The sequence below is a fragment of the Rhopalosiphum padi genome, chromosome 4 (genome assembly GCF_020882245.1).
Source record: "Rhopalosiphum padi isolate XX-2018 chromosome 4, ASM2088224v1, whole genome shotgun sequence".
Taxonomy (NCBI): Eukaryota; Metazoa; Arthropoda; class Insecta; order Hemiptera; family Aphididae; genus Rhopalosiphum; species Rhopalosiphum padi.
In genome coordinates this window covers 26,734,861-26,755,970 of record NC_083600.1, presented here as the reverse complement: position 1 = coordinate 26,755,970, position 21,110 = coordinate 26,734,861, and the positions used below count along the sequence as shown (strand labels likewise).

Below are 21,110 nucleotides of genomic sequence, written 5' to 3'. Positions count from 1 at the left end.
AAACAGTGTGTAGTTTTATACACATAATATAATACATGTTTTTACTGTGAATCGATAAGATTATTGTCGTCTCTTATAAATTGTATGATATGTATTGAAATGATTTTAGTCATTTTAGCATTTATTGATGTTTGAGTAAAGCTTTGTGTGTAATATAAAATATTATGGCATCACATTATTTTTATTATAAAAAAATCACAATATTACCGAATATAAGCCAACAAAATATAAATTTATTCAGTTGTAACACTTCTTATAATATTGAATAAACGCATACTTATAATATATTCCAATGGTATGAGCTAACAGTAATATTATATGTTCAACGCGCCGTAGTGAATAATCGTAATATAGTTTGAAACATTTTTTTGGTTGTTTATTTAGTCTTGTGTTGATAAAATAGTATAATACTATTATATTTAAAAAAATATATAATAATGTGATTGTAGTGTTAGCAAAGCTTTATAATATGAAAAACGGTATAAAGACATTTTAAAAGACTATGATGCACAACAAAGATCACACGGATAAAAACTAATATTACACTATGATAATAGTGAGTGAAGATTTAAGTGATCATTTTATAACTATAAGGTATATTAAACACTGGTAAGCACCGCGCAGAAACAGCGTCGAGTATGAATAATCAAGAAAAAAATCATTAAAATCGTTACGAAATAATAATATATTCTAAGATTTATATACAATTGGAAAACAGCGAAATAATATATTGTAAATAATTTAATTAATTGGATGAAATTAATACTATTGAGACATTTTTCCGAAATTGACGAACTTTTATAAAATATACAACCATCATTATTGCGCTACAGTGTTTTGGAAAAATGAATATAATTATTATTATCGCTGGTGCGCGAAATAAAACCATTAATTTTATCGGAATCGGGTCTTGCCTTAAACCCGACTCCGTGCGAACAAAAATCGTAAGAAAAAAAATAAAACCTTACGCATTCCTGCACTTGCGCTCTTGGTCTGGCGACAACGAAGTATTTCGAGCCATAAAAATTAGGTTAATTGTGTCGTTAAATGCGAAAATTAAACAACAAAAACAAGAACACTATGGCTGTGAGTTTAAGCCAGGTGAGGTCGCTCTTTTTTTTCAACACTTTGGTATCGATTTTGGTTTACAATTTTATTATGCGCTGCATATAGAGCAGCACTCGTCAATACATCAAACCCGAGACCGCCCGAGACGGCAGTGGCGGACATTGGCTGAAAGCAGTTCTCGAACTCGTGAGCTATATCAACTACGTCTGCTGAACACATCATATTATTATTAAAATTTCATCATCTATCTACATAGAATAATATTATTATAAAAGAAGGTCCAAAAGAATATACTATTATTTCAATCGTACCTATAATAACCTGAACTTAAATCGACTAAATTAATTTAATCTAATATATTATATAATAAGTCATAGGACACACGCAAAGTATTTTTTTCGACATTATTTACTAATGATTTAAAGAATTTTCTTTGATTTATTACTCATATGGATGAATATATTTAATCTAATAATAATATTTTAATATACATATTATGTTACATTATGTCATTCTATTTTTTATTTTTATTTTTGTAAATTTATGTTACAATAGTATATTTTCAGAATAAAATATATCAAAGTGTTTTCAAATGCCTTCTTCACGTAACAGTTGATGAAAATCAATTGTTTTAAATTACATTACTGTTGGCATACTACTTTCAAAGATAGATCTGGCTGAGCATTTAGGTGTCACTTTGTCTAGTAATCTGTCATTCAAACATTAACACAGCATTAGGAAAGCTACAGAAAATCATTGATAGCATTAAAATGTAGAAAAATATACTTTTGGGAATTTTCTATATCAAGTTATTTAATTTAAAAACATATAATTTTCATTTTATCTCTATAACGGTTACCATAAATTAATTTTATGCTATGACAACAAAATTATTACATTTAAAAAATGTAATATATTGATAATTTATATTTTTAAAATATCTATTATTTTGTAAAAGATATTGAGAAAATTTAACAGATATGAATAGTTAAGAGTATTGAATATTTTTTTTCGTAGAAAAATAATAAAAAAAATAGAAACAAAAGAAGAGTTTAAGCTTTAAACCAAATAAATCATAAATCATAATCTAGATTGTTAGTGCTTAAAGGTAATATACTATTTTTCTAAGACAGCGTATTGTGTATTAAATTATAGTACAATTTTATAAATTTAATCCATAACTTTTACCACGTTGAAATAAATATTATAAAATATCCACTAACAACTTTATTACATTACACAGCGTACTTTTATAATATTATATAATACGTTATATAAGAAAATGTCCTAAGTATTTGGTCAACCTTAGCCCGAGTTCATTTTTCAATAAGCTACGAACGATGAGTAACTTACTCAAACTTGCATCCAAAATATCTTTTTCTCTATGAAAAAATTGAAAACCACAAAATTATCAATGATATGTTATCATTAGTTATATATTTTATGTAATATATTATTAATATTATTAAAAGTTGTGATAATTTATCTTGATAATAGACACGTTAAAGGTATATTTAAATTGTTCTTAAGATGTATAATTATAATTTTGTAACTTTTTTTTTTTGTAGATTGATTTAACTGACATAAGATCGTTGAACGTTGTTTTAAAAATAAATTCTACAATGTATGCATCAATAATACAACTAATCATTATAAAAGTCATAACGGAGAATAGGCACATATCCCTTATAAATCTATTATTTTTTTTTTATTTTAATTCTGAGACTAGATAAATTAAATTTTAAAGTAACTCAATTAATACTTCCAATGTCACGGAATAACTAATTAAGAAATGTATTCTGACAAAACTTTTTTTAGAAGATAATAATACATAATATGTATATCATATTATAATAACATTATTCTAATCTTTAGATTCAAAATTTAGTTATTACTCATTACCTACTCTGTACTCATTATATAATATGCACATCTATATATTTTAATATTACATAATATGGCACATGGAGCATCTTCGATGCATATTTATTATGAATTATGAGACACAACATATTCTTCTGATAATTTTACAATATGGTTTTATAAGCAGCACTAATGAAATGTATAAAAATTAGTATGTTTTTACCCACAACCAAACATACGTAACAAATATTATTTATTTTTGTTTATTAACTTACCAAAATACATACTACTCAACAGCCAAATCAACTATGATATTTGTCATGATTGAAACATGGGATCGACATGCTGGGTTATAGGCAGATATGAGACAGGGAGCGTTATAATTAATAAATTCCCATATACATATATTAAGTATTAATTTAGACATATCATTAAATGATAGCTACGCGATTCCTCTAATACCAAATGTAAATAATATATACCACGTGGGTTGACTTCGATTGCAACGTCTAGATACAAACATTATCCATAGTCTATAATGACATTATGATTATGGTTTCTATACAATACGTAGAATAAATATCTGCAGGATATCTCATAATAATAATAGTATATGAATATATAAATACATAATATACTACATTAATTAGATGAATTTAATACATACGAATGGGAATATAATATCATATTATTGATATCAAGTTTGATACAATAACAATTAGAAAACGTCAAGCAATGAAGTCAATTATTGTGCTGCATTGAGCCTCGATGAACTTAACAAAATGTATTGAGATTTCCATATACGAATTCTATCGATGAATATCGAAATTTGAATTAAAAAAAATATATTTGATCAATAATAGAAGTCATTATTCTATATTAAATTTAAGGAGAATAGATCTTTTATTCCACGAACAATAAACATATAATGATTACAACATTTAAAATGCCGTGATCTATGAATAAATCAAATCTCAATGACTATTATCTGAGAACAATACGGCTTAATATAAAACGCCATATCTAAATATTATATATACAATTATAACAATATCGGTTAGCACGACAAAAGCGTAAATTAATATCAGATTAAGTAATTAAGCAACCACTAAGCAGATATACTTGAATATATTATAATGGGTATAATTTGAAACTAATTAAAATTTTAAGTTTTTAATAAGGATAAAGAAAACATATTTTTAAAATGAACTATATGTATAGTTTGTATTATTATACCCTATGGCTGTACCAACTCACATTAGTCAACTATAAATTTTAATAAAACACCATTTTCTATCATGTTTATGTTTTTGAAAACTTATTGAATATACTATTTGGTAAATCTGTAATATGTGTAAACCATTTGTGTGTTTGAATAACATTAAGCATAATAACAAATCGTCCATGTACATCACAAATTATATAAAAAAAATTAGCACCAGCTTGAGTAATATTTAAGAAAAACATTTTATAATTTTAGGAACCTAATCTCCTCCTCCCTCCAAAATAAAAAACTTAGCGTTTTGTCAACCTCACATCGGGTATGTATATATACCAGGGGTCTTCTCTGACACGCAACACAGCACAAAGGCCAATGAACACATTTTAGAAATAACACGTATAAAATAATTTTTGGCTGTAGCACGTTTGGGCACAAAACAATATTTTTACCTGGAATTCGGGAGAACGATTGGGAACACAAACGTATGTTACGTTTAGGTACACATTTTTTCACACCTCAAATATCAATACAACGTTTGTATACTTTATTATTTTAAAATACCGCGTTTGGATATCCGGGAGACACTACGAGGGAGCAACCTCCTTTATAGTCTCCCAAAAGTGTTAATTATTATTTTTATTTTTATTATTTAATCTTTACTTGCTTGCGTACATAAACAATAGCAAGTCTACTAAAACTTAAAATAACTCAAGAATAATGTTTACTTGCTTTGTGAGATTATTTTCTCCGCCGATATCGAGTTTAGAAAAGTTGTATTTTGTTTTGATATATATTGACCAACTTTTTCAAGTAACTCCCCAAATGACAAAATGGACATTCGGTGGTAATTAAAAAATCTGTTCGGGTATGATTTTAAATTATTGAAAAAAATTTCAAAACTATTGCCCACTTGAAAATTGTTATTTATTGAATTCATCCAATATGTTTGTTGATTCAATTCCGCCGATGGGTCTAGTTCATCCATAGCCTCAGCAATAGCTAGTAATTTTTCGATATAACTCATTATTATATCTATATTATATTCATGAAAAACGTTGTGTATTTAGTATTAGTCACAAGCAATATTTATAAGTAAACGCCAAAAAATTACCTAATTACTGATATTTTCTCTTATTATTGTAAAACAAACTTTATATACAATTTATAAAAATAATTATTTTACAATTACAATAAAAATTAAATACATATAAAATAATGATGATGTATTTTATATAATATTTATATTAATTATGTATATTATATTGTATAAAAAAGCCGCAATAAGCTGATAGTTTTACACTGAGCAAACACACGATGAAAAAATGGTCAACTACTGTACTTGCAACTACTGTTTCATAGATTATAACACACTGGTGCAGTATCTATCCATCCAACAATATATATATTTCATTGTAATCAAAAATAGTTTATTATTTATAATTTACTCAATAAAATATTCCAAATCATAAGGGATGTGCTGGCTTTTTAACCGGATGCAGCTATCCGGTTACCGATAAAATGCATAGTATGACGTAATTTGTTTGGAGATTAAGTATTAAGCAATAAATTAGTATAGAACTATTATAAATTATACGCATATGATGTGTACCCAAACATTCTACAGGTAAAAGTATACTATTTGCATCCAAACGTATTGACTTTTGGGTCAATGTGCCCAAACTAGGGCTGGGATTTTAATTCCCTAAAAAACCCCAAAAAATGTCCTAAAAAAAATGCTTTTATGACCTAAAAACTTTAAATAATGCACTAAAAAAAAAGACAAAACTCGTACTGAACGTCGAACGATAATATCATCGAACGTCGATTTTACCGATTTAAGATTATTTAACAGGAAATGCGGGTAGAGGTTACTCAAACCTTGTCCGATAATATAATACGAATTACGAGTACCTACTTATAATCTGTTATATTTATTTAAAAACCATGTTGGTGTAAAAATCTTAAAATCTTAAAATAAAATTTCAAATTCATACACTTGGTTTCCAAAAACTCAAAAAATGCTCCAAAAACTCTAAAATGCCCTAAAAAATTAAGAAAATGACCTAAAAACTAAAAATAGCCAAAAAATGCAAAATAAACTTTCTTATTCTCATTCAAATGTACATAAAACAAATTTGTGACAAGACGAGCATTGCACAGTAAGCTTTGAAAAACAATGCAAAGTGTATCGAAATCCCAGCCCTATTCATCACCCTAATTTTTCAAGATGTATTTGTTAAAACAATGGTGATTTATGTCTGTTAAAATATTACAATAGGTATACAATGTTATCACAATAAAAAACAATGCGATAACTTTTAATAATTTGCTTAGCATAATAATTGTAACGTCTCAAATATACGATCAAACATAGACATATTAACGAAGAAAAAACTGTGTTCAATATCCTATCTAAAAATTAGAAATAAATTTACATACGAGTAAAATCTTTATCTATCTGTATCTATGTTATAATAATAAAACACGAGATGTGACAAAGGTAATATGATTAAACAAACGATTACTTTTACCGAGGAAAATAGTTTGTATATTTTTGGTAAAATAAATAAATTCAATAAGCGTTTGTGTATAATATATTGTAATAAAGAAGTTTCTTAAATTAGAACCATTGACGTATGCTATCGTTAAGTAGGTATTATATACGAATGGCACACTGTCTGAAAACTTAAAGTAGAAAACCCGATGGAAAAATGTATGATAAACCGGAAGACGGCGGCGGTACTCACCCATTTGGTTCTCGGAGCTGGGAAACGAAAATCTGGGCAGAGTGACGGCGGTGGACTTGCCCTTGGCGTTCGCCGCGTACATGCGCGCCGTGTACAGCACGCCCAGCGCGACCTTGCCCAGCGAAAACCGCGGCGACGTCCGGTCTGTCATGTTCCGGTACAGTATCTCGCCATCCGTCTGGCTGTCCAGGCTCTCGGCGAACACCTCCAGCACGAACACCTGCTGGAGTCCTCCGTCGTAGCCCGGTTCGCATTGTACGTCCACTGCGCCGTCCGTGTTGTTCCGGACAGTGCAGTTGTGCACCGATTGCGGTTTACCTGCAATACGGTGGATGCATTAAACGATATTATTAAACTAATACGTATTTTATTATTATAGTATATATAGTAAGCGATCGGACGGCATATTAACACCATGCCGGTGTAACGACCATCACGTTTGTACGCGGTCAAGTCATCTAAGTTACGTGTCTAAAATCACACACTCTGCAGGAAGAAAAAAATAATATTTTTTATTTTCAGTACTAAAAATAAACATAAAAATTAAAATTAAATTATACATGTAGCACTAAGGTTTCTTAATGACGAATAAAAATAAAAAAAAATTGAGAATATTAATTAAACAAAAATTATTCCAAAAGTCGGTTCTATCTGTTACACTTTGTATATCGTTTTTACGCTTTCGGGCATTTAAACATTATATGACGTTTTAATGTTTAACGTTATTGTACTTTCAATCATAATTTTATATTAATTATGTTTTTAAACATTATTTTAATTTTTAATTTTTTGTTTAACGGTGTAAATACATTAGAAATTCTAAATTGTTTACTAAATTCTATTGTCGTTTGTGGCATAATTAATTACACTGTGGTATTATATGAACCTCATAGAATTTGTTTTTCCACATAATTAGGTTAGTTTCAATTATTATTAAAAAATAATTAATTCTTATGGTGTGTCTATGTTCAATATTTAGAGAGAATAAAAGTTGATTTTGGTTATGCTATTTACAGTTTATTATTTTTTTTTTGTTCCATCAAAATTGTATGTCTAAAAGGTATATACGCATAAAGATTATAGCTGAGCATGTATTTTCCATAAAAGCTTTGAATAGATGCCATGCTTTACGAAACAATTACGGTAGGCCGCACACCTTACTATTACTCAATATTATATATTGTTATTGAGGTTTTGTCACGGTATATAATAATCATCACGTACATCGCGTGCCACGTGGTATCGGTGATGATATAATTTTGGTAATAATAACATGGGCCATCACTTGTAAAACGCTATCGATTTGAACATAATACAACAATAATAAAACATGATTTACACGGTTGTAGGTGAACACCATTTTTTTTATATTTTTTTTTATAGAAACAACCATCGACGAAAGCGTAATAATTATTACGGCAACAAAATGTTTTTTTAATATATTGGGTAAAAAAACGCGTTAAATTATGTTGTCAGTGTTTTTAATCGATTCGTGTTCCGTTTTGTACACTACGAACTTTTGTTATTAATATTTTATTTTTCATTAAGAAAACTTGAACGGCCGAACCAACGTAAATAAAAATAAAAAAAAACAAATCTTCGAACGTTTTTTGGTACAGTTTTTATTATAAAAACTATGTATCACTATATTATCATCTACTGCAATTTGTTTGTTGTCTATAAGTACCAAAGTACCTATTAAAATATGAAACATGAATTTTATTAAATGTTCTAATCGAAATAGTTGCGTGACTTCACGCATATAATGTTTAGTGTAAATGTAACGTTATTAAATATTTTTATAATATATTTTTAAAAAATAAGCATGTACTTATATAAAAAAAAAAAAAATAGAATCTGAGTATAACCACTGTTATTAAATTTAATTTAAAAAAAGTAAAAAGTACCTACAGTTTAATAATAGCCGTTCGAGAAAATAATTTAAAATAATTATAAATGTCGATTTATTAATATTTAAAAAACACAATAACGTCAATTTACCTCATATCTTCCAAACCCATATATTATTACCATGAAACTATTATCTCAACAAGACTCTTTTTATGCAAACAAAATTTCTTTGTAAAAAGAATTTAAAAAAATATTTTGTGCTCTGTTTGTAAGTATAATTCCAAAATATATAACTTTGAATATAATGTATATATTTATATATTTTTTTTATATATAATATGTATACACGATAAGTCAAAAACTACAATATTTATTAAAATAATCGGGTAAACAAATAAAAATTAAGGAAAAATTCTTCGCAAAAATAGTTTTATATTCATAACTAAATGTTTATAATGTTTATTTTCTATGCATGATCACATTTTATAAATAGTATGATTCTTCTTGAGCTTATGAAAGAATAAGAAATTGTTGATTTTATTTAATTTTTTTGAGATTATTACCAGTATAATATCTTTGGATTGATGAAAAACCATAAAAATGAAATACAAGGTGGCTAATAAAATATAGTACATATTAAAATCAAAGAATTTAAAACAATATATAAGAAAATCCTTTGTTTTTTTTATAGACATTTTAAGCTAAAATTTGAAAAAATTACATTTTTAAACAAAAAAATAACGATGTTAGTTAATTTGTTATAATTTTAAAACATTATACAAAAAGCCTTGAAATATTACATATATTATTAATTTTACTATACACAATGGTATTTGCAAAATACATAGATTAATTTAAATTATTAAACTATTACCTATGTATACCATGAACCTATTTACACTGTTGTACGATAAGGTACTATTGATTTAAAAATTAATAATAATAAAGGTAGTACGGTATGAACCATTAAGTATAAATATAACCTATTATTATAATTTAATATTAATACATAATTTAATAAATGCAATGTTTTAGTAAAAATTAAATCAATCTACCATAGTTACTATTAGTCTATTCAATTAATTTAATAGCAGTATATATAAAAAAAAATGATTTCATGTTTTCAGGGCGTCTCTACTCAAAATCGTTCTTAATTTGCTATGATGTATCATTGAATTCAAATTTAACACATCTATTACACTGATCCACTCGACACCTACTGCGTATAACAAAGCGGTACCCACACCCACTTTTTCCTTTATTCCCCCAGTACAAATTATTATGTTGAAATATAATATAATGCAATGTATAGATCGTTTTTAGCATTTATAATGTTTACCTATACACAGTGTAAACAAATATAAAATGAATAACGATATTTCAATAATTATACATCGCGGTCTTATAATAGAAATATACTTTTATTATCATTGTATAGGCAATTTATTTATAAAGGTTAAACGGTATTTATTCGTCATTGCGTAAATCATTTCGGAAATACGTTAGTGTTATCTATTCAGTTTTAAAATAATTGTTATTGAATATTACGAAAAACAAAAAAATAAAAACGACGAGAAAATAATTCTTTAAAAAGGATAATTGGCATTTACATTTTATTTTTAATTGGCATAACTTATACGAGTATATTTTTAAAAATAAATCAGCATTCTGAAACAAAAACTAACGCCAAGTCAAATATTATTTTAATATTTGTAGTACGTAATGTATTGATAAATTTGAGAACATTAACTGTCAAGTACGAAAATACATAAGATAATTCAAATTTTAAGAATTAATAACAAACGATAGCCGATATTGTTGTTCATTACTGTACATGGTTATGATTTTGAAATTTTAAAAAAAATTCTTAAGAATAAAGATAAATGTACTAAATCATAGTCCTCGTTTCAAGTTATTTGCGAATATGTTTTTATACTGATGGAAACATGGGAGAATTCTAAAAACAATAAAATCCAATATTCATAATAATTTTCTTAAAAAAAAATTGAAAAACTCAAGATCAATATTTCACACGTTTTTAGAACTTAAACTTAAAACTATCAACATTATTTGAGAAAAAAAATGTCCATATTGGTCTCTTAGCGTGTAAGAAATTATTGTGTTATTATTTCTACTAACAAAAAAAAAAAAAAAAATCATTAAGTGCGAATAATTTTAGTATTTTCTCCACCTAAATAATTATTTATCCGTATAATATTTCTGGACATAAAAAATGAATTAAAGTGCTTACCGGCGGCAACCATTTGAAATAGACACGGTACGGACTGGTGACCGACTCCGTTCATTGCCCAACACGACAGCGTGCCATAGTCGAGGTCGGCGACGGGTGTGTACCGGAGCACGCTGGACGTGCCGTTGGATATGTACCGTTCCGGGCCGATGTCGATCGTCTCGCCCGAATTGTTGAACTTCCACCGGAACCCTTTGGCTGGAGGATCGGCGTCCACCTCGCACGGCACGTCCATGCTTTCGCCCCGGGACGCGCCGATCACCATCACCCGGTCTGTCTTGCAGCCCGGTGCATCTGCGGAAGTGGGATCATAAGCAAACATTGCAATTAGTATACGATATTATATAGGTTCAGATTATGCATAATATTGTATTTTCCGCGTTTGAACTGCGTACTATGATGTGCGGTAAAATACAATTATCCGATAATATCATAAATCACGCTGTAGAGTCAAGGTCTGGTAAATAATAATTATACGATAGATATTATACGTAATATCGTGGATTGGTAAAATGCAAAAAGAGCAAAGCGACGTTGTGTTTACCTCGGGATAACTGAAAGTTAAAGGTTTCGAACAGCGTTCACATTGCTCTGACTGCTTAATTGGATATATTCTTAATTTTCGGATCAACTGAAATTTACTCACAAAAAATACTATAAAATAGGGACTTAATTTCCCCACTTTTTTTGAGGTATGAGTGAATCACAATACTAATTTCTGGCTATCAGGTAAACATACAACATTGTGCTTTTATATTATTGTTGCTTATCAAATATTTTCATTTTAATACAAACTGTACGATTATAACTTTATTATTTCCTTTTTTTCAGATTTTTTACTCGTATTAATCGTATTTGCTGAAGATATTCGTAAAAAAAACATATGCGTATTTCAATTCCGAGAATATTTATCTTGAAAAGTGGAGAACTGTCGCATAGCCATTATTGATAATTACCAATCGGCATTTGATAATGTTATTTTAGACAAAAAACAGAGTGCTTTCTTTTTATAACCAAGAATATCAGACCTCGGATCTGTAGTATTTGCATAGGTACGATTAAAACATTCTAATTAAGATATGAATTGGTTTCATTCTACTTATAACCTACGTTATTACGTATTTTTAAAATGAGTGATTATTTTATGCTAAGTATATTTTCCGATATTTTATAAAAATATATATAAATACCTATACGACATGGTTAGTTTTATATCATAGAATTTAGCATCTAAAATTTAAAATTTAGTCCAATTAGTACAGTATAATATTATACTAGATAAGTACTATTAGATACTTTTTTTCACTGTTATATATTAAAAACATTAATTGTTTTTGCGATTAATTAAATGTCTCAAAGATTTTTTTGTTTAGTTGTTTTTTTAAATCACATACTTTAGATTTTATTATGGTCTATTAAATTGTATCTATATTTTTTTTTATACAGAGAGTAGTCGTTAGCAGATACTCATGACAAGGTAGTTTTAGTTTTTCAGGCAGACTCTTAAAATTATTTGTTTTTTTTTTCATGGTAGATCCAAAACGTTCCCTAATTCTCTTTAAGCAATCATTAAAAATGCTATAAGATTTTTTTTTTTGAATGTGAATACATTTTAATTTATTATTGTTTATAATTTAAAACAATTATAATTTTTAAACAATCTGTTTTAGTTCTTTTTTTTATTTCGTTGTTTTGTACATACATAGGATACTTTGACCTTGGGCATTTTGATATAGGGTATTTTATTCTCAAATACTTTTTTCCAATATTGTATTTCAGGTAGAATGTGTTTAGAAATATTTCAAACCAAAAATCACAATCGTCCGGGAAATGTTGGAATGCCGTAAATTACAATACATTCGATTATGTGTCAACCACGATTTTATTTTATTTTTGTGTAGGTACCTTTAGTACCTACGTTTAATGCATATTTTTCGAACACCGAAATACGAACTATTCGCCGGCTGATATATTGATGAGGGTACGGTATTAGCGTAAAATAGACGTATACGAATGTATTATGAATTTATAATATTATATATATTTGTAAAGCTACGAATTGGAATTTAATTAGGGTGTATTTGTTTTATGCACAACCAATCTGCTGGTGAGTAGATTCATATTCACGTTTTATGACGCCGAGTCAATATTATTTCAATCTTGTAACAGCTCAATGCTCAAATAACATTTTATTATTATTAGACTCATATTACTTGATGTTATTGCATTTCGTATTAGTGTCAATACATTTTATACATGATGATTCACTAAGTAAACTCATCCACATTTTTTCATTTAATAATGAATTGATTCAAGTAGTTACTGATTTTTGGAATGTTCATATATTATATTTGAGGGATATAATAAATATTTAAATATTTACAAAAAAAGAGTGTTCTCCGATCAACATTTGAATTTATTATTATATTATATTATAAACTTATAAATAATCTAAATAATTGATATTATAGCATTTGAATAAGTAGTTAAATACGTTATTTACTTAAAATTCCAAAAATCAGAATTTTAATAAATTCATTTTTAAAGGAAAAAATGGGAACAAGTATAGATGAATTATATTCTGTATAATACGGTAATAACAAAATATTCTACATTATTTTAGTTAAAAATGTAAAATGTATTATGATACTAAGTAGGAAATAACAATGCAAAAACAATAAAAGTTAAAATAAAATTATCACGAAATAAACATAGAATGATAGAAATACCGTAAATACTTTTGAATCATCATGAGAATACATTTTATAGTGGACTGACTCTGACTGGTGTTCGTTATTTTTACTTAAACGATATTCCCGGAAAACCGAGAAAACTGTTTCGATATAAAAAAAAAAAAAAAATGCCAGCGACTTTACTCGAAATACCTATACTTAAACACACGGTGTCTCAGAGCAATGCATGTATAAGAAAAACGAAGGCAAGCATGTTATAATAATATAACAAATACAATACACATTTTTATAAATGTATTTCAGATGGAAAAAAATATGCTTCAAGCACAATAACGTCAAATTACACTGTAAGACGCACTATATCATTATATTTTTTAAGCGCAGAAAAAAGTGTTGAAAAGGATAAGACTACAACAATAATATACTATGATATATTTTCTTTACTGACATGGGTAAATTAAAACCATACTTGCTATTTGTTTTATATTTATTACATTACGAACTAGACAGGTTAAAAAATCATAGTATATATAATATCCCCCTGTATGTATTTAAAAAAAAATGTATATATTTTATACTATTATATTATAATATGGTGAGATGAACGAGTCCACGAAAGTTTGTGTTATATTTCAACGTTAAATCGTGACAACGACCAACAGTGATGGTAAAATTCAGCCAAATATTTACCGAATTTTTATACGGAAAGAGCCGTTATTATAATACGCGTATAAAAAAATAACTGACTGTATATTTTGTGTTTTAACAACAATAATACTCGTAATAAATCATTAGCACTTTTCGCGCAATCGATCATACATCGGAAAACAGTACTCCAATCGGTTTTATGTATATAATATGGCGTACCAACGTAATAGGTATTATGTTAAAATATATTATTGAATCGCGAATAAATGGGTACGTTGTGTGTGTATTATGCGCTCGCGTGTGAGATTTTACGTGAGGGTATTTCATGGCAATTCAGATTTTAAGCGCCTAGGTAATACATGAAAACATAAAATAATAATAAATATAGTAAAATTTTTTTTTGTCAATATATCGCATGACATAGAGAGTGTTTGTTTTGTTGTATAGTATCAATGCTCAATAAATTCAATGTACATTATTTTCGACCACGTTGTAATATAGAGAAACCTCCGGAGAATTAAAAAAAATATCCTTTCGGACAAGTATATATTATTATTATTATTATTATTATTATTATAGTGTAACGGCGGGTGGGATAGGTACCTAAGTAGTCGTGGACACAATGCACTACACCGTACAATTAAGTATATTTATTTTATTTTGGTCATAAAGTTAAAGTAACGGGTCGCATGGTACATTAAATTGAAACCATACGGTAAAATAAAATAAAAACAAATAAACACTAATGGCATGATAAATTTTATATCGTGAGTTTTAATAACACCGTCTATTAAAAAAACGATTTTAATCAATTTTTTGCAAACAATTTATAAAATAATTGATATTTTTAAAGTTTTTAAATAACTATTATCATACACACTGTTACACAATTCATAACTGATTCCAGATGATATTATTAAAACTTGTACCAAATATATTAAAAAAAATAACAATACCGTCCATCGAAAAATAACAAAACGTTTTTCATTATTTTCTATTATATAGTTTACTTTCATTATTTTAAAACAACTGTGATATACTTATAATCACCCTTTATATCTCTCTCTATCTGTAACTATATTGTTTTATTTTTTTATTACGAAGAATTTATTCATTACTGTATCATGTAAAACATATACGACTTAAATTGTATGAACTCGTATTATTATGTATGTATTTATTTTTGAGATTTTATCACAGTAATGGAATAATATTTTATCATTTTCAGATAAACATCATGAACATCATAGTACAAGAGCCGTGAGGGCTACTGCGCGAGCGCATAAATTCACACACACACAAACACACACACACTGTATCTTATATACATCGATGTTATATTCATTCGACGACAAGGGATAGAGCGAGGAATCTTTTTGTACAGATATATTATTATATAGTCGGTGGCCACCGCCGTTCCGTAATATGGTAATAATATATTATATTACAACTGTACGTTTTTCATTCCAAACATTCGACCCGTTTATCTATAGCAGTAGACTTTTCTCCCGTGTTACACGAACACACACAAGTACGAGAAAACGCATTTCCATAATGTCGGCTCTCTCTTACACACACGGTCGCGCTCTCTCATTTTTTTTTTATCTATCTGATTCCCAACTCGGTATGAGGCACACATACGCGGACAGTAACTGCTCGCGAAATATTTAATATTAAAATGTACAGGCTGGTAACCCAATGGTTACATTACGGTGACATGACATCATGAGATATATAGTTTAAGATATTAATAATACAAATATATTATAAAGTCCCACGAGATAATATTTTCAATTTACAACAAATAGATGGTCGGCCCTACGCTGGCAATTCGCGTCATCATTGCAAGACGGACATTAGCACGAATAACAATAAACTCCGCGTCCGTGTGAATAATATAGCGCATCATAGACAATAGTACATAATATTATTATCATGCAAATACAGCCCCGCCGCGTGCTGTACGACTGCGCGATCATCAGTGCCGAAAAGAACATTTTTCAGGTGTGAGACTGGGTTAATTTCGTGGGTATAGGCATGTTCGCGCGTAAATACCACAGAGCTGACCGCGGAAATGTTCGTTCTTAATTGATGGATGGGTCCCTTCCGAAAACGATTCATTATTTCACGCACACACTCGCCGAGACACGTCCCCGGAGTTGTGGACGTGTTATTGGAAAATCCGGGCTCGCTCGCGTATAATATATTTTATGTGGTATGCCGACGACCGGATATTGCAGTGTTCTCCGGAAAACTTATTAAATGTCGTGCATGTACACTGTACACGTCGTCATTATGTACGAATTATAAAATAATATGTATTGCGTGTTGTGTTTGGACCGACTGCTGGTCGGCGTTCGGTCTCTATATAGCGAGAGACCATTCGTCGTGCAATAACGAGTGTTTATGGTAATAGTTTAATGTGTTATGATCGCATTGCAGCAGACGTCGCGCGAAACGCCAGTGAAAAAAAAAACACCGCGATCTCTCTCTATAGCGACCCAAATTAACCTCAGCAATATTATATTACGCCGTCAGAAGGCGGGTTGCCATAATTGCGATACAACAACAATAATATTAATGGCCGTTATCATTTTTTTTCACAGACTTAATATTATATATAATTGGACACACGATTTTAATCACTACGACTTGATTAATCAATTTCCAATTAGCATCATCAGGTAACAGTTATAAATTAATATTACGGACAATTGTTCAAAATAACATATCCTCTAACCGCACGATAATAACTACACAATAAAATATACCAATAATCTGAAGATGTAATCGTTTCGTTGTATGCCTACGTTGGCGCGCCGGCTATAGCTTATAATGGCGTAACACACGACGATTTGGAATAATAATTTTCTCGTATTCAGGAAAATCATATTTTTGCTGCCAGACGTGGCCAATCCTATTATAGAGGCTACAGACGATCAGAAAATCCGACAAGAATAAACAGGTAAATATGTTCCAAACATTGTTCTCGTATATTCTGATGAAAGTGTCAGTCGACACCTACCGGATATTCGTGCGAAATAGGAATACGCTTATCTTTCTATTATACGAGCCCGTTAACACTAGACACCGGCCACATGGAAGTACCTATAGTGTACTTCAACGATGTTAAACATATTTCCGGCGATTTCGATTATCGTTAATTTTCAGTACAGATTTTTTTTTTTTGTTTTTCGCCAGACAGCGTTTCATATAACAAATCGAATTCCACAACACCTACCGTGCTAGTTCTCTTCGACACACACACCTGTTAACGGCTATTTCGACACCCAATAAAATACAAATCAGATCTCACCCTTTCATCGCAGACAACAGCAGTGTTCCACTGCACGCGTATCGGTCTCCCTTACTTACCATGCCCCACTCTCGGCTATTGAACAATTAATACGAACCGGGTGAGCCTATAAAGATTTCGTCTGACCTTAGTCATCGCAGTAAATTGAACACGTTCTTAACCCGACAAATTGTCTTGCCTTCTTGGGCGTCCAACGATAACCGCATATGGTCCGCGATGAACGCATCAACTTTAATTTTCAGACTTGACCGAGACGTAAAGTAAACGTCAATAAATCGGACAACAGAGACATGCGACGAAACGAATCGTTTTAGTGATTTGTACAAGCGACCGCCCGGTCAAAAAAAAAATAATACATCGTATGGCCGGAAGCCGCAGCGCCGATCGATTATGACTACTTTTACTTATGCCACGAGCGCATACTATGATAATATAATAGTAATAATAATAATAATAATAATAATGATAGTATAACAATAACAGAAATATTATATATTGTCCGGCGTACCAAGTAGCGCGCTCGCGGTATTCAAAACAAAACGGATGGGTTTTAGGTACATCCGGCAGCGGAGTAAAATGTTCCCGCCACGGTCACCACCACTGCCACGCCGTGACCCGTCAAGGAAACGGGGATATTTTTATCGTTCGGTTTTTTTTTTTTTTTTGTTCAAAAATGTTTTTATTTATTGCAACAATAAAGGAAACACGACGGGGACAGGGGGCAGTCGCGGAGGAAGCTTCGCCGCGCCGAACGTCGGTATGACCGGAACCGGCGAAACTACGCCGGGGGGAAAGGGTTAAGTCGTGAAAATCCCCTCGGCACATCCTACCCGCGATACCATATCTATGTGCACGCGCACGCGCACCACACACACACACATAGTATAGGTGTTCGTTAGTTCGTTTGTTTTAATACATATACGCGTGTATACGGCAACGGACACGCGTGCGGCGTCACGTGTGTGCGTGGGTACGTATATTATTTTGTCGGGGAAACGATAACTCAAGTGGAACGAATTAAAAAATAATTTGTTTTCGGCCGGCGGCGTTTCCGCGTGATAAAGATTCGTTCGCCGGCAGTATACAGTTCCGGTGGGTTTATTTTTAGGACTACGTCCGCAGATTGACCACATAATAATTGTTGGCTTAGTGCAATTTCTGTTATCGGAAACAGTATAGATTCCGTTTAGTTTCGATATGGCTTGAAAGTATACTGTCACGTGAGACAGTTCCTAAAATTTTAAAATAATCGATATTAAATGAATTTTTTGAGATATTATATAAAGCACACTCGGCTATAGGTATATTTGTTAAATACTTGGCACGGTTTCATATATTCGTACACGCGATGATTTATCAGCGAACTTATCATTCAAACTTATTACAAAATTTCGATTTCGAGACTTTATTTAATACGTGTATCGATCCATTATATTGAATACAGATATATTATGTAAACTGAATTGTATTTTATTGAAAATAGCTTGTACAACACACAGTGTAAATTAAGTTTCTAGCGGTTGATTAAGAAAGTAAAATAACTAATTTCCTTTCAACAAATTATGTGGTTTTGAGACGAATAATAACACGTTAATTATTTGCATACACTACCTATATTGTTTAAACGATAAAATAAATGGTTTCTTTGAAATGTTATTAAAACGATTTGGTCAGAATAATATGCGCTTTGTGATAGATATAAATCGAATAAACCTGGAAATGTCACGATCGCGTTTGGACAGATAATAGTTGAGAACATTCAACATTTTCAAATCATTCAAATTCCCGACAGTTTTACAAAAATATTATCTGCTGGATATCGTAATAACACCTATAAGTATATTCAATTTTGGCGTATCTCGGTTTTAGTGTACCTTAGTTCACGGGCAATCCAGCATTGATGTGCCTAACTTTGTAAACTAATTTAACCTAGATGAGCAATCCGCCTGTAGCAGATTGGATTCTGCACTTAGTATATTTTTGGTTAAGAGTGCTTTCTAAACTTTCGTGATATCTCTAAAAACAACCCCCAAAATGTTCGTCAAAATCATTTGAGTAGTTATTGAGTTTAATTGTTAATTTCTCTAATTAAATTTAATGCTGTATAATTGCATATAATTTATATGTAAAAATTAAATAAAAGCCTTTTATTTATTTATTATATTATATTATATTTAAAAACATAAAACATTTCGATTTTTGTGAGAAGAATCTTCGCCAAAACGAAATTTCTGTGTGATCCACCCTACACATATATATATATATGAGTTGAAAAGAAGTTTCGAGAAATACGTGTACAACATTTGGTCTCGCAATTAGTTCAGTAGTGTTGAAGTTTATAAGCCCCATACAAACACATATATACATTTATTTATGTATATAGATAGATACATTACATTTTATGCGCAGACTGAGTTCGCTGCTATACGATTCCCCTTCGGAATTGGTCGCTCGACAAGCGTATCTGCCAGCAACGTTTCTGGTCACTCTCTGCAAAACCAAATTGTTGTCGCTTTTCATTGTTCTCGTCGACGAGTTAAGATTCAACGTGGCACCCTGAAATCAAATGTATTTATAAAAAAAAAATCGCATAAATAATATTTTATATACCTATTGTATAAATCAAACTATTGACAGCCGTATGTATAACACAGATGCTCATACCGTATGTGGTGTGGATGATGCGTATATACATAGTACAAAGTACTTTAACAACAATAATAGCTAAATTATACTCTTATTGATAATATAAGAAACGAAAATTCAAAATATATTTAATATTTAAAACGTTAATAATATATTATTATAACACGAGTGTAATGCGTATAGATTCACATCGACTGCAGTGCACAAGTTAGACATAGTGATGCGAATGTCCACGTTTTTATTTTACCATAAAGGGGTCATGTCTATGTATATGTTCAAGTATTACATTGAAAATGTCACCATTACTTTATCAATACCTAATAAATATTAATGAAATATTCAGTTTTGAAGACGCCCTTTAAATATAGAGGACAGTTAATTTTTTTTTTCTAATGGAAATAACACCTTAATATTATATTACACTTAAATTTTCACTAAAGAAAAATATACCTATCGCGTGAACGGATAAACGAAACGGGATTAAATGGAGAGTTTACGATAATATATTAGAATAGAAGACGGCTATGTGCATTTTTTATTTATCATTTTTACACTTTCTTTACGTATCTATATACACATGCTTTGAAGTGCCATTGAATAAAAACCGCTCATCTGAAAATGCAAACAGATTTATAAAATCACTAGGTTAGATGTCTCTCTCTCTCTCTATTTATATATACACAAAATGTATCAAAAAAACTTAACAAATGAAATAACTTTTTTTCTAATTAAAATTTTTAAATTGTTTTATGTATATATAATTTACAAGCGCTTGCGCTACAAGTACAGTAAAAAAAAAAAAAAA

At 29.6% G+C, this 21,110-nt stretch overlaps 1 protein-coding gene across 2 annotated transcripts in view; it reads right to left on the bottom strand.

Annotated features, from left to right (window-relative positions):
* The window catches only part of LOC132929426 (hemicentin-1-like), a 316,445-nt gene that overhangs the window by 10,070 nt on the left and 285,265 nt on the right, over nt 1-21,110 (bottom strand). For both annotated transcript variants that reach the window (XM_060994762.1, XM_060994763.1), the window contains exons 9-11: nt 20,056-20,215; nt 11,003-11,296; nt 6,901-7,218 (exon numbers count right to left, since the gene is read on the bottom strand). In XM_060994762.1, the coding sequence (XP_060850745.1) occupies nt 6,901-7,218; nt 11,003-11,296; nt 20,056-20,215 (772 nt within the window). The remainder of the gene's footprint in view (nt 1-6,900; nt 7,219-11,002; nt 11,297-20,055; nt 20,216-21,110) is intronic.